The sequence below is a fragment of the Aphelocoma coerulescens genome, chromosome 8 (genome assembly GCF_041296385.1).
Source record: "Aphelocoma coerulescens isolate FSJ_1873_10779 chromosome 8, UR_Acoe_1.0, whole genome shotgun sequence".
In the NCBI taxonomy this organism is placed as follows: domain Eukaryota; kingdom Metazoa; phylum Chordata; class Aves; order Passeriformes; family Corvidae; genus Aphelocoma; species Aphelocoma coerulescens.
The window spans coordinates 31,826,501-31,840,842 of NC_091022.1; the positions used below are offsets into that span (position 1 = coordinate 31,826,501).

At 53.5% G+C, this 14,342-nt stretch overlaps 2 protein-coding genes across 3 annotated transcripts in view; one reads left to right on the forward strand and one right to left on the reverse strand.

Moving 5' to 3' along the window:
- Positions 1-2,272: 2,272 nt before the first annotated feature.
- On the reverse strand, positions 2,273-5,844 carry LOC138114327 (uncharacterized). 2 transcript variants are annotated; one of them, XM_069023642.1, is made up of 3 exons: positions 5,272-5,844; positions 3,598-4,237; positions 2,273-3,182 (listed from the first exon to the last, which is right to left on the reverse strand). In XM_069023642.1, the coding sequence occupies exons 2-3, from the start codon at positions 3,633-3,635 to the stop codon at positions 2,273-2,275; spliced, it is 948 nt and encodes a 315-aa protein (XP_068879743.1). In that variant the 5' UTR covers positions 3,636-4,237; positions 5,272-5,844. The 2 variants fall into 2 exon arrangements, with proteins under 2 accessions (XP_068879743.1, XP_068879742.1); XM_069023641.1 differs by having other exon boundaries at positions 5,267-5,844.
- PDE4B (phosphodiesterase 4B) overlaps positions 3,176-14,342 on the forward strand; it is an 85,829-nt gene continuing 74,662 nt past the window's right edge. Inside the window, exon 1 of the mRNA XM_069023638.1 lies at positions 3,176-3,622. Coding sequence (XP_068879739.1) covers positions 3,576-3,622 — 47 coding nt within the window. The 5' untranslated portion in view covers positions 3,176-3,575. The remainder of the gene's footprint in view (positions 3,623-14,342) is intronic.

Below are 14,342 nucleotides of genomic sequence, written 5' to 3' on the forward strand. Positions count from 1 at the left end.
CTGATATTTGGGAAAGGGTTGATGCTGCCCTAGGGAACAGAGAGTAAAATGCCAGGAGCAGCATGGGGGAAGTTCCTTTGGGGTGGTGTTCGTGTCAGCCGGGGTGGTTGTGTTATCCCGATCGTTCCGTAATTAGCAACGAGGAGGAAGAAAAACATCGCCCAAAACAAATGTGGGATTTATTTATCTTCCATTAGTGCAGGTCTTTCCTCAGGGGGGACAGAGCACTGAATACACACCTACTTTTATATTCTCTGCTCCTGGTTTGTCTCGAAAGTGCCAAAATATCCACTGCTGCTTCCCAGGCTGCTGGGAGGACAGGGAGCATTCCTGAGCCTCCACAGGATCCTGCTGCTGATGGAGGGAGTGAAGATGCCCGAGCGCTGAGGGCCTGGAGAGTTTCAAGGCAGCAGCAGAGCAGGGGCTGCCTTATGTAACTTTGCTGAAAGATGTGGGAAAAAAACCCATTCCGGGCTGGTTTTCCAGTTTTGTGTGATTTTTCAGGCAATGTCTGAAGTTTCCCTGGAGGAGCATCAGTGCTGGGGCTGCCAGGCTGGCCCGGTGGGAGGAGGGCTCCTCGTTAGCGCGGCTTGCGAAGGCTGCTTAATAAACAGATGGAATCTGGAGGTGCGGCTTTGGATCCAAATGGACAATTTGGGGATTTGGGAAGAGCGTGGGAATGGCAGGGAGGGAGGCCCAGGGGGTTCTGATCCCAGCCCTGGGAGTTTTATCCATTTCTGTCCTGTTGATCCTGCAATTCCTGCGTTTGCACTCGGGATAATTATTGAACTGTCTAAGAAACTACAGGAGAAAAATCCCAGGGAATGATTATTATCCTTCCCAGCCAGCCACCCTGTGATTACTGCCACGCTCCCTGCAATTAGCCACGTCAAATTCAGGATGCTGGATGCAGGGAAAGGCTGGATTGTGAAGGGAGACGCCAGAAAAAATGGGAATGGGGAGGGAAAACGCACAAACTCAGCGTGGTGGGGTAGGAAAAACCAACAGCTCGTGGAAGTGTCTGCTCCAGAATTAGCAGGGAATTAATTTGGGCTTTTTTTCCGAGAACAATGAGGAGAATGTTGGTGGCCAATGTGGCAGATGTTCATTCCTCGGGGTGGGGTTTTCCAAGGCATGGAGGGACAGGACACAGGGAATGGCTTCCCAGTGCCAGAGGGCAGGGATGGATGGGAGATTGGGAAGGAATTCCTGGCTGTGAGGGTGGGGAGAGGTGCCCAGAGCAGCTGTGGCTGCCCCTGGATCCCTGGAAGTGTCCAAGGCCAGAGTGGACACTGGGGCTTGGAGCAGCCTGGGACAGTGGGAGGTGTCCCTGCCCGTGGAATGGGATGGGATTTAAGGTCCCTTCCATCCCAAACCATTCCATGATTTGGATACGTCTGTGTATCTCTGTATTTACCTCTATCCATGGATGTTCAGCACCTTTTCCATGGATAAGATGCAGAATTCCATGGTCTCCACAAAATTCTTCACCACTGAGAGTAACACTGGCTCCTGCCAAACCAGACTGGAGATGCAGCAAGGCCAAGGAGAGGTGCAAACTTTCGGAGCATGGATTATCCATACTCCATCCTGACCTTTTCCTTATACCTTTAGTTTGCCCCTATTTTTATAAATATTTTGTATTTTTATAAATAATGTCAAGAGAAAAATATGAATAGAAATGAATAATAATGAATAGAAATGAATAATGAATAGGAAAATACAGATTTATGTCTCATCTCCCGGTTAGAGGAGAGAACCACACCATTTTTCCAGTCAGGAAGAGCCTTTCCTCAGCTTTGAGTGCGTCGGAGCAGCCTGGGAGTCTGAGTGGGGATGGAATGACACTGCCTCTCTCCCCCTTTCCTGTATTTTTAAATTGGATTTGGCATCTTAATTGCTCAAACAGCTCCTCATTCCTCCTTTCCTGCTCGGAGTTACCTGCAGGGATTGGGGCTTGGATTATGGATCCTCTGAGATCCACGGGGTGACCCCTGTTCTGTCCCCTCCTGTCCCCTGCTGTCCCCTCCTGCTGCTTTGGCACCCCTTCCTGGGGAATAGGGAATGTTACGGATCACTGATGGCTGATGGAATTTACCCATCACCTATAGAAATCCCGCTCACACATCACCTGTAAAATGCCATTTATCCGTCACCTACACAGATGCATCACCTATAAAAGTCCCCTTTATGCCCGTTTCCCGACACCTCCGATTCCAGCTGATGGATAAAATCCCTTCCCTTGGTTGTCAAGGTGAAACGCCTGGAGGATTCAGGGCCAAAGCCAAACGCGGCGAAGGGAGAATGTTGCCGTGCCTGCGGCGCGTTCGGTGCCCCTGAACTTTGCGCTCCCCGGGCTGGGGAAGCGCCGCAGCCGCGCGGCCCCATCGGGTCCCTTTGTCAGCCCCGCAAGGTGCGGGCGGGGCAGGGCGGCGTGGGCAGCTCCCTGCCGGCCTTCCCGATCCACCGCCCGGCGCCGCTGGAAGCGCTCTCCTTCTCCTCCATCCCTCCATCCTCGGCTCTCCCAGCCCTGCCTTTGTCCCCGGGTCCCCTCCCGGCTCCGGCGGGGGCGCGGGGGGGGGCCGGAATTTCGGGAGCCGCTCCCGGGCGGATGCAGCCCCATTCCCACCCACCCCTGACGTCTCCATGCACCAGGGAGCCGCGGCGGGTTTGATGTGGAGCGGCGGGATTCGGATCCTGTAAATCTTGTAAAATTCCATTTCATGCAGACAGAGCCGCGAATCCGCCGGCGCTGCGCGGGGCGAGGCTGCGGCTGGTCCCTGCTCCCGGGATTTTCCCGCAGGCACGGCACCTGGAGCCGGGCAGGGATGGGCAGGGCTGGGAGCCCGTGCGGAGGCACAGCCCCGCTGCCGGGTGACAGGAGGGACAGCGGGAGTGACAGCAGGAGCGCAGGGCACTCGGCTCGCCGCTCGCAGTGACCCCTGGCAGGGAGCTGGCAGCTCTGGCAGCGCTTTCCTGCCGTTCCCGCTTTGGCGGGATGGAAAATCCAGGCCTTTTCCCACCAAGCCCCGCTCCCGGCTGCCTGTAACCCCTCCGCTGGAGCCGCATCCCTGCTGCACCCCGGGAATCTCATCCCTGTGGATGCTCCGCGGGAGGGACCCGCCAGCGGAGTTTCTGCAGCGTCACAAAACTTTCGGCTCTGAAGGAAGGAGGGATGTGACCTGGAAAGGAGAAACAGGAAAAGGGCATGTTGCTGCAGCTTGGAAAAGCCTTTCCCCCTGTGTCTCAGGATCACTGGAAGGGATTATACAAATGAGAGCAGGAAACTGCTGTCAGGGGGGTGCCAGAAATAGATTCATTTTCTCTTTCTCCTGCTAGAAATGAAGAAATTTGGGAGTCCATAGAGGCTGCTCCACAGGCACCCCCACTCTTTGGTTCCTCCTCTAGAAAGTGACATCCACCTGCAATGGGAGTTGCCATGTAATCCCAAAGAATAAAAACTCCTGGAAACATCTGCGTGCCACTGAGGCAACTTCAGAGAGACACAAATTTGGGATAAGCAGGACGTGTCCTGACTCTTCTCGGATGATAGAAGGGAAGGATCAGCCGGGAAGATGTTAAATATTAATATTTTACCCAACCGCCGCCATTCGTGGATTTGGTGAGTATGCCATGGGTTTGTCCGGATCGCAGCAGTTCTGGTGGGCACAAAAGCTTGGAAATCAGGATTTTTCCTGGCTGGAAAGCAGCTGCTGGAAGGGAGCATGGATAAGGGGGTTCCTGGAGCTGTGGGGTTGCTGAATATTTTCTTATCCGATCTTCCCTGCTCAGAGTTTGATCTGAGACGCCCTCGCGACGCCTCTGAAGGGGGACTGTGGGGACAGGGTGGGGAAAGGATGGGAAACTTCCTGTTGTCCTGGTTTATTTTCCTTCTCAGGTGTTTATGAACCTCAGTTTTCCTTTAAAAATTAATGAGTCCCCAAAATGTCCTTTCCCTGGAGCAATTCCATGGTGCCACCTCGGCACCTTCTCCGGGCTGTTGGCAGCCCCTGTTGCATTATAATGAGCAGATGGAGCAGCTGCTGCTGCCTCTTCTCCGGCCAGGGCAGCACGAGAGGGAGAGGACAGGGAAATTCCAGAGGCATTTCCCAGGTTGGGGTTGGGAGACAGCACCAAAACATCGTTTTATAGGTGAAGATCTGCTGGTGGAGTTCAGGGCTGGAGTCTTTGGGTGGTGTGATCCGTGTGGTCTTTCAGTGTGGATAATCTATGGAATCTGTGAGAATAGGGAGATAATTTTATATTTTAGACATTCAAATCCTGCATTCTGGGATCTCACCTCTGCACAGATACTCTGGTTTTACACAGAACTCATTCTCTGTGATCTCATTAGGGCTGACAATCGTTTCACCCTGGGATGAACCTACAGCTCAATATTTGTAGGTAGGAATAAAAATATCCAGGCTCTGAGCCTTGGAATGCTGCTGGGGAGGGATGGGGCTGGGTTGGGTTCTCCAGAGCACATCCTGCTCCTCAGGGACAGCCCTGTGTGGACTTCAGGGACAAGAGAACGGGAAGGGAAACGTTTAGAGAAGAGGAAAAATGCAGGGCCTGGATTAAAGTCATGGAATCCTGGAATGGGTTGGGTTGGAGATCATCTCATTCCATCCCTGCCATGGGCAGGGACACCTTCCACTATCCCAGGCTGCTCCAGCCTGGCCTTGGACACTGGCAGGGATGCAGGGGCAGCCAGGGCCTGCCCACCCTCCCAGGGAACAATTCCTTCCCAACATTTCTTCCTTACATCCAATCTAACCCAACCCATCTTGGAATTTTTCCCACAGCTTCCTTTGATGTTTTGCAGGGGCAGTTGTTGGTTTGGTTTGGGAAGTTCCTCCTGAGGAGGAGCCCCAATAAGCCAAGAAAGAGGAATATTGGGTGGGAAGTGTTAATTAATTTACCAGAGTTACAAATGAAGGGGAGAGACCGTGGGGATGAGTTATGGACAGCTGAGGGAATGAAGGAAAAAAGCGCTTCCTTTGGAGAAAGGAGAACAAAGGAGAACCCCATTTCTGTGGTTGCAAGAGAACAGAAATAATTTTAGCTCTAGGAACTGAAATAAACACTGACCAGCCCCGAAATCCCAGCAGGGGAGGTTGGCAGGGATGGGGCCTGGGACAGATCGGAGCCGTCGGCTCAGTCAGGGAAGTTCCAGGTAATGGAAGCTGTGCAGCTCAAAGGGAGCCTTGTCAGGGGATGGATTTAGGAAGGAAGGAAGGGATAAAGTTATCCCATAAAAACTCACCTCACCTGTGCCCAGGTGGAAACAAAGTCAGTTCTTCACCCTGTGCTGGCCTAGCTTGAGTCAGACTGAGCCTTGCTAATCCTGACCTGCTAATCCAGCTCCTGGTTGCTGTTCAGAGCCCACATCGTGGGTGGGACTCATTCATTCCTGGCTGAAATTTCTTCAGGGATTTCTTTCCTCTGGAATAAGTTTTTGGGCTTCTTGAGAGCTTCTTCCTCCTCTGTCCCATCATCCAAAAGGAAATTTTTACCTGGATCTTCACCCTGGCCTGGGGGAAGGTGTCCTGCCCATGGCAGGGCTTGGATTAGATGAGCTTTTCAGGCTCCCTTCCAAACCATTCCAGGACTCCAGGGATGGCCTTCAGCTTCCATGCTGTCCCCCAAGTTCAGGAGAGGAGCCGGTGCCCTCCATCCCCATGGACAGTGTGGGACATTGGCCACTGCTGCTTCTGGGGTGCAGAGGGGAGGGCTCTGCTCTGTGCTGAGGGCTGGGAGTGGGGCTTGGGAACACGTTCTGGGCACATGGAAACTGGGATTGCACCATGGAGACGTGGGAATTCGTGGTTGTTCACAGGGATGGCTCCAAACTCAGGGCTGGCCCCTGCAATGGATCTGCAGAGGCTGAACTTTGGTGGGGGGAGGAGGGAGCAGAAACTCTGTCCTGATATGAAGTGGTGGGACCAAATCCCAGGATTTCTGACAGCTCAGGAATCTTGGAGAGGTGCTCCACAGCTCCCAGATAGCAGCTGGAGTGGCAGGTCCTCCTGGAACACAAACAGAGTTATCAGTGCAATGATAACCACGGGATCCGGAGTCACCCTGACCTTGATCCCCTCAGCTCCCCTGGGTCTGGCTGAGGTGTTGCAGGTGGGTGTGAGCCTGGAAGGGTTTTCCATAATGTGGTACCATAATCAGGGAATTACTGAGGTTGGGAAAGTCCTCTGAGGCCATCGAGTCCCCCAGCACTGCCAAGGCCACCACTATCCTGTGTCCCCAAGGGTCACAGCCTCAGGGCTTTGAAATCCCCCCAGGGATGGGGACTCCACCCCTGCCCTGGGCAGCTGTGCCAGGGCTGGAAAGGAAGAAATTTTCCCAAATATCCAATCTAAACCTCCTCTGGCACAACTTGAAGCTGTTTCCTGTTGTCCTGCCCCTGTTCCCTGGAAGAAGAACCCGACCCCCCCTCACTTCACTGCCAAATTTCACTTCGATTTTTGTATTGAGTTTCAAAATACTCGAGGTTTGCTCTGGGAATTAACACTCTCCAGACCTGTGGGTTAAACCTTCCAGTCACCTTATTTCCATGGATTTTAGCTGGATCTTAAACCATTTTGGTTTTCCTCAAGGATTAATTCCTCAACCTCCTATAAATAGGCAGGATTTCCAACAAAGCCATGATTTATGTGCAGGAGGTAGATTTGAGAGACAGAACTCTGAAATCTGTAGGCACAATTTAGGAAGGAGAGGCCAAATATTTCTCCTGTGCTCACAAAGTGCCTGGAGGAAGCACAAAGAACTCGCTGTGTCTGCAGCAGAGACAATGCCTGCCTGGAAGGGAACTGGGGATAAAACGCTGGGATTTACGTGGCAGCGTTCGGCTGGGTGGGAAGCTGGATATGGAGGGATCCCGCTGGAGGGATGGGGTTGGCATTTCGTGACCTTTCCCTTCTCTTCAGGCTGGGGCTTTTCAAGTTGTTCCTGGCTGTGTTTTCCTGCTGCTTTTGAAAGGCAGCAGATAAGAGTTCGGGGCTGCTCCTGACGTGTTTACATTTCCATATTTCCATTCATTATCTGCACTTCCAGGGAGAGGATCTGGGCAGCTTCACTGGGATGGGAAACTTCTCAGCCACGTTCATGGACATCTCTGCCTGTCATGCACACTGAGATGTTTTTCCAGGCTGTTCCTCCTCCTCCTCCTCCCTGCCTTGTCCAAGAGTTGCAGTCTGAGTCCTCCCTGACTGCAGAGACCCTTGGGATGAGCCTGGATGGAGGAGCTGCTCCCCAGCCTGGCTTTGGGGGTCTCCAGTGAGCATCCCCTGGGACAGTGACAGCCAGGGATGAGCAGGAAGCCCCAGGATGACTTTCTCTGGGTTCATGTGACTCCAGAAGGATGTGGAGCTGCTGGAGAAATCCAGGGGAGGCCCCAGAGCTGCTCCAGGGCTGGAGCCCCTCTGCTCTGGAGCCAGGCTGGCAGAGCTGGGGGTGCTCACCTGGAGAGGAGAAGGCTCCAGGGAGAGCTCAGAGCCCCTGGCAGGGCCTGAAGGGGCTCCAGGAGAGCTGCAGAGGGACTGGGGACAAGGCATGGAGGGACAGGAATGCATAGTTAGATGGGATTTTGGGAAGGAATTGTTCCCTGGGAGGGTGGGCAGGCCCTGGCACAGGGTGCCCAGAGCAGCTGTGGCTGCCCCTGGATCCCTGGCAGTGCCCAAGGCCAGGCTGGAGCATCCAGGGACAGTGGGAGGTGTCCCTGCCCATGGCAGGGGTTGGAATCATGGAATGAGATGATCCTTGAGGTCTTTTCCAGCCTGAACCATTCCAGGATCCTGTGAATACCAACTCAGCTCTCAGCATTTCTAAGTTCGAGGCTTTTCCTGCTCTCACATCTTAGCAGGATTAGGGATGCAGATTCCTGTTCCGAAAGCTTGATCAGGATTTCTTTCCTAACCCTCTTCTCCAGGGGCTAATAACTGGGATGTGGATTTCTTTTAGCTCCAAGCTGCCTGGCAGATGAGGCAATCTCCGGCGCTCAGTGAGCACCACGATGGAAAAGGGGTTTCTTTTCTTCTTTCCAGCAGAAAGAAGCCAAATTTAATAAAGGAAATTTGGGCTTCCTGCTGCCCTGGGGTTTGTCCCACACAAAGAATTCCAGAAGTTGAGCGAATTGTTCTGTTTAAACACAGCCTGCACGGGCTGTGATCCCCAGCTCTGCCCTCCTGAGAGCAGCTCCCTGTTCCCACTGAGCCAGGCCCCTGCAATTTATCCCCTTGGAGGGGGGAATAATGGAAGAGCTTTTCCAGGGGCTGGGCAACATTCCCAGCCACTTGCTGTGCTCCAGTTCTTCTGCCCAGGATAAATCCAGGTGCTTCCTGTGTCCGAGTTCCCGTCCCAACACAGAGCAGGGCAGGTGGATGTTGGGACCTGTCCTCTGCTCCCCAGGCCCAAAGCTCAGCCCAAGTTTAATGCTAAGAACTAAACAAAGGATTTTCCGCTGCTTTTCCCTGTCCTGACTTCCACAGGAGCCTCCTCAGGACTTCTCCAAGGAATCCAGGTGTGATTAAAAACCTTTCTCCCCAAACTGCAACCCCGAACCTATCATCATCATCCCTCTCCTGGTCCCACTGCCCCGGGAATTCTGGATTGTGGCAGAAGGATTCGGTGCCTGGATGCCACCAGAGAAGAACTCTGGCACCAGACAGGGAACCTCTTTGCTGCTCATTTTGAGGGCAGCAGCTACAAAACAGAGATTCTGGAGCTTAGAATCGTGGAATCATGGAATAACAGAATCATGGAATCCCAGAATATCCTGGAATGACAGACCATCCTGAGCTGGAAGTGACCCCCGGTGCTAAGCCCAGCCTGTATCACAGAACGCCTTCACTCCATGCTTTCTGAAATGGGATTTTTAATGAGGGTTGGACAAATATTCCCGAAACCCTGAGAACGCCAGTAAAAAGAGCCACTCCGTTACCTCTGGAAGCACACAGAGTGTCCTTCACAGCATTTGCTTTGTCTTGGTTCAGTTTATCACAGAATCCCAGCCTAGGGTGGGCTGGAAAGAGCCTTGAAGCCCCTCCCGCCCCATTCCCCCACCACGGGCAGGGCCGGCCCTCGCTGCTTGTTCCGATGGCGTTTTGATTGATTTAAGCACTCGATGAAGGGTGTGGAGAAGGGAAAACAAACCCGCCGAAGGTTCAGGGCAGAGAAAACCACCGCGTTTCGCTGCTGCTGAAGGAGCCGCCAGGTTTTGCAGCCTTTCCTTGCTGAGTTCACCCAGACGTGCGGGGCTGCTTTGAAAGCTCCCACTGACGTCAATGGAGCGGCGGAATGGGAGCATCCGCACATCCCAGCCCTGCCCTGGCACCGCTCCAGCCCCGGGCTGCTCCCAAAAACCCTCCCCGGCACCCAGGGAATCGGTTCCGTCCAGTACAATTAACACTGGTGAGATGAGGGATGTGTTACAGTGCTGAAGCTGCTCGTTAAATGCTGGGATTTTCATGTTTTCGGGGGAGAAAAAAGCAAATTCCAAAGTGACAAAATTGTTGCTTGGCTTAAAAAGGGGTTTAATAATCATTTTACAGGCTCTGTTCAGCATTTTACAGGGTCTGTTCCTCCCCAGCCCCAAATACTTGTATGGTTTTGTTGCTTTTTTAATGTAAACTCTTATTTAGAAGTCTCAGGTTTTTATGTAACTCGAAATTCTAGGACAGAAAATGCCTGCGAGCCTTTCAGAGCAGTTTCGCTTTTTTTAGCTTTTTGTTGGGAGGAAAAGCCTGGGAAAAACGTGTTAATTGTCTCAATCTGGGAATGCTGCGAAGGAGCTCAGTAAGGAACCAACCCATGACACTGAGCTGATGAATTCCTGCTGGGAGGCCTCATCCCACAGATCCTTTGGTTTTTAAGGGATTGTGCCAGTTCATCCAACCTTTCTTGTTGAATCCGAGCACGGGACAGCATCTGCTCGGGCCCCATGGAGCACGGGAGTGGGAAATGCCGGGAGAAACGGGAATCAGTGGGGGAAATGTGGCCGGGATGAGGTCTCCGGGCACGGCGGGGAAGGGGAAAATCGTGTAGGAAGAAATCAGATGATCTTCACTCTCTGTAGCACTACGGAAAATTCAATTCCCAGGTTTATTCACCCTGCTGATGAGGGGAAGAAAAACGGGATACAGAAGTTGGAGAGCAGGGAAGGGCATCAGGAGACCTCTGCAAACTGGGGGAGCATCCATCGGATACCCCTGGCTTGGATGAAACCCTCGGAAGGCATTCCTGAATCCTGGAATGGTCTGGCTTGGGAATGACCTTAGAGCTCATCCTGTGGGCAGGGACACCTTGCCCAGCCCTGGGTGCTCCTGGTTTTCCCTGGGGCTCCTCAGTGTCCCTTGGGAATGCTGAAGAGGCTCCAGTCAGTGCCCGGGGCTTGGATTCCCTTCCAAAAGACCATCCGTGAGTCAGCCCGGGTGTTCTTCCCGGGAAGAGGCTGCTCCTGACTGACGCTGCCGGGGCTCTCCTGCCGAGTGGAAAATGAAACCTTTACAGGAGAGAAAACAAAAGAATCCAAAGGCCGCGGCTGCTGCAGGGAGCAGGGGGAGCTGGGGCAGTGCAGCTTCGCCAGGGTTTATTCCCGAAATCAGCTCCCTTCGTGCAGGAACTTCCCAGGCACATTCCAGGGTTTATTCCCGAAATCAGCTCCGTTCCATAGGAACTTCCCAGGCAGATTCCATCCCAAGCAGGGGGAGCTTGGCCGGCTCTGGCATCACCCCTGGGATTGCAGGGGGAAGCTTTAGGGGGTTTTTGCTGTGTCTCCCTCAGGTATTTCCATGGGAATTCCAAATAAACGTGAACAATTCAGGTGAGCAGCAACTACAGAACTAAACCTAATTCTGTGGGGGTTACCACAGCTCTGAAACTTCATAAAAATTCCCACTTTTCTGATGGAAGGTTCCCACAGTTCCTTTTCTGGCAGTTTAGGTTTGTCTGGATTGGACTTCAGCAGGAAATCTGGAGCTGTAATCAAGTGGCACATGTGGAATTTGGGATTAGGACAATTCCCTTGTGTCTCCCTTTGCTTCCCTGGGAGCTGCTGGATCACAGGGATTGGGGGATCCTATGAAATGTCCCAGGCTGTGCTCCTGCTCATTGTGAGGGAATGATGCTCAGTGTTCCCTGGAAGCTCCAGGATATTCCAGCCTGATGTTTGTCCCTGTTTTCTTAGATGGAGGCCATAGGTGTAGGTTTGCTGGTGGAATGAGAGTGAAGTGAATTAATCCAAAGGGTTGGGTTCCTTTATGAAATATTTTTAGAAGCCATGGATGAAACATGATGGGTCGATAGGAAAAACTTCTGGGATTATTGCATTATTTGATGGGGTTTTGGGTAGGAATAGGAAAAAGCAGAGAACTGGCAAAAGCAAATATGGTTGGAAAAGATGCCCAGGGATGCCCAGGTGTGGACTTTTCCTCTCTCAGGATTAAACTTTGCCATGGCTAGCTCCCAAAAAAGCAGATTTGCCCCACTGGAAGCAGCAGATTCCGTGGTGCCTCCCTGGCTCGGGAGTGTTTGGATTTCGGGGCTTTGGCCCACGCTGGGAAGCCCCAGCAGGAGCCGAGCACAGCAGCTGGGATCGGTGGGATTGTTTCTGGGAGTCGGGGAATTGGGAGAGGAGCTGGCTGTGGCAGACAGGATATTTTTGGCTTTTAGGAGAGCACAAAATACAACTCAGAGTACTCGAGTTGAGGCTCCCAACAGGAGAGCTCTGGCTGGGAGCTGAGGATGAGAGTGGGCGATCCCGGAGCATCCATGGGATCCCACAGGGACAGGCTGCTCCAGGAAGCCTGGGATCACCCCGCCGGGAGGAATTCAGGCGTGCAGGGGGGTGAGCAGGACCCTCAGTGTGTGAAGGTGGGAAAACGAGAAATAAACACTTGGTTTGCTGCGTGTCGGAGAAGCAGAGGGAGCTGGGAAGGGCTGGACGTGGGTAGCGGGAAAGGTGAAATGAGGATGAACCCGAAACTGCTGGGAGTAACATGAGAAATAACGTGGAGTCTGGGAAGGAGCGTTCGGAGCAGCAGCCTCGGGATCTGGGGCAGCACTGACGTCTTTCCTGGGAAGGCAGAGCAGCTCTCAGGAGCTCAGGGCTGGGAGCAGCAAACAAGGCAGACCCAGCACAAGGCAGCCTGGGGAGGGCTGGGGGGACCTGCAGGAGCCCCTTCAGAGGCCCCACCTGCAGAGCTGCTCCAGCCTCGGGATTCCAGCACAGGGAGGACCTGGTGCTGCTGGAGAGAGTCCAGAGGAGGCCCTGGAGCTGCTGCAGGGCTGGAGCCCCTCTGCTCTGGAGCCAGGCTGGGAGAGCTGGGGGTGCTCACCTGGAGAGGAGAAGGCTCCAGGGAGAGCTCAGAGCCCCTGGCAGGGCCTAAAGGGGCTCCAGGAGAGCTGGAGAGGGACTGGGGACAAGGCATGGAGGGACAGGAATGCATAGTTAGATGGGATATTGGGAAGGAATTGTTCCCTGGGAGGGTGGGCAGGCCCTGGCACAGGGTGCCCAGAGCAGCTGGGGCTGCCCCTGGATCCCTGGCAGTGCCCAAGGCCAGGCTGGACATTGGGGCTTGGAGCAGCCTGGGACAGTGGGAGGTGTCCCTGCCATGGCAGGGGTGGCACTGGATGGGCTTTGAGGTCCCTCCCAACCCAAACCAGTCTGGGATTCCATAATCCAGTTAAGATCTCTGTCCCTGTGTAATTAGCTATTAGCTACCTGTAAGTGTTCTCTGGCCTTATGTGCCACACCAGTGTGTTTGCCACTTTCAGGGAATATCAGGAGCCTTTGGGAATTGTAGGACAGACTCCACACGGGGGAGACTGACAGAATGACAGGACTCAGAAAGGCCTTTCCCCACCTGACTTCACAACCTCATTTCCAAACAGGTTCTGTTCTTTCATCTCCTGGTGTTTACGCACATCTCAAAGTGTGTCTGCAGCCTTCGCCTTCCAACATATTCACTGGAAGGAACATTGGGAACATCCAAAGTTTCTTTTTTGGATGAATAAAACTCCTCTCCCTGTGCATTATCACAGAATCCCAGACTGGTTTGGGTTGGAAGGGACCTTAAGAGTCATTTAGTTCCACCCATGATGGAGGGACACTCTGGGCAGGGACACCTCCCACTGTCCCAGGCTGCTCCCAGTCCCAATGTCCAGCCTGGCCTTGGACACTGCCAGAGATCCAGGGGCAGCCACAGCTGCTCTGGGCACCCTGTGCCAGGGCCTGCCCACCCTCCCAGGGAACAATTTCTTCCCAATCTCCCATCCATCCCTGCCCTCTGGCACTGGGAAGCCATTCCCTGTGTCCTGTCCCTCCATGCCTTGTCCCCAGTCCCTCTCCAGCTCTCCTGGAGCCCCTTCAGGCCCTGCCAGGGGCTCTGAGCTCTCCCTGGAGCCTTCTCCTCTCCAGGCTGGGCATTCCCAGCTCTCCCAGCCTCGACAGTCTCTTCCTTTTGCATTCCGTGTATCCCATCCCTGGGTTTGTTCCCTTGTGTTTCCCTGATTCCATGACTGCTTTTCTCTCTCAGTGGTTTTAGCTGCTGTGTGCAGGACCAAAGTGTGGGATCGGGAATCCTTCCCTGCAAACCCCTGGGGTCGGTTTAAGCCGTTCCAATCGTGTGTGATGGGCAGCAAAGCCTCCGGGTGGGGCGTGCCCCTTGCCCGGCATCCCAGCGAAATACTGCCCAGCTTTTGTTTTTATGGCACGGCCACACGAGTGCTGACCCCAGAGCTGTTGCACTGAGCAGTGAGCCCCTGCTGGCTGATTTTCCATGCAGCACACACAGGAGCAGGACTATTCTGGGATCAGATCCCGGGAACAGCGGTGACTCATCAGCTGCAGCAGCACAAGGAGATGAGGAGCTATTTATTACAGCTCTTCCAGGCTGTGAATTCTTCTGAGCAGCGAGTTCAGCTCGGAGTTATGTAATTATTCCTCCTGGATGATTTCTCTCATTGGTTTGTAATTACAAAATCTTCGCAGCACACTCCTGGATTTTAAAATGAAATCCTGGGAATGACTTAATGTGAGGAGAAGGGAGGGATTCGATCTTCCCTCGTTTGTTTTGTTTGGCAGGGATGGGTTTGTGGTGGTGTTGCACAGACTTCACCTTTGCTTGGTGAAACTTTCACTCGTCATTTCCTGGTTTGGAAGTTTAGAAGCAAACGTTTGGGGTGAAATCCTCTGGAAACTGGCAGGAGGGGAATTCCATGGGGGAGTTCCCGGCTCGCTGGGTGGGAGAAGGGCTGGAGCTGTAACTGTTGGAGGAGTTCTCCTTACGCCTCCCAGATGCCGGCTCTCCCCAGAGAGGGATGAGCGGATC

What these genes read in the sequence shown, in the direction of transcription:
- LOC138114327 (XM_069023642.1), bottom strand. Translation starts at nt 3,635, where the DNA reads ATGGCATACTCACCAAATCCACGAATGGCGGCGGTTGG. An exon ending in CCACGAATGGCGGCGGTTGG is followed by an intron (nt 3,183 to 3,597) that starts GTAAAATATTAA and finishes TCTCCTTTCCAG; the next exon opens with GTCACATCCCTCCTTCCTTC.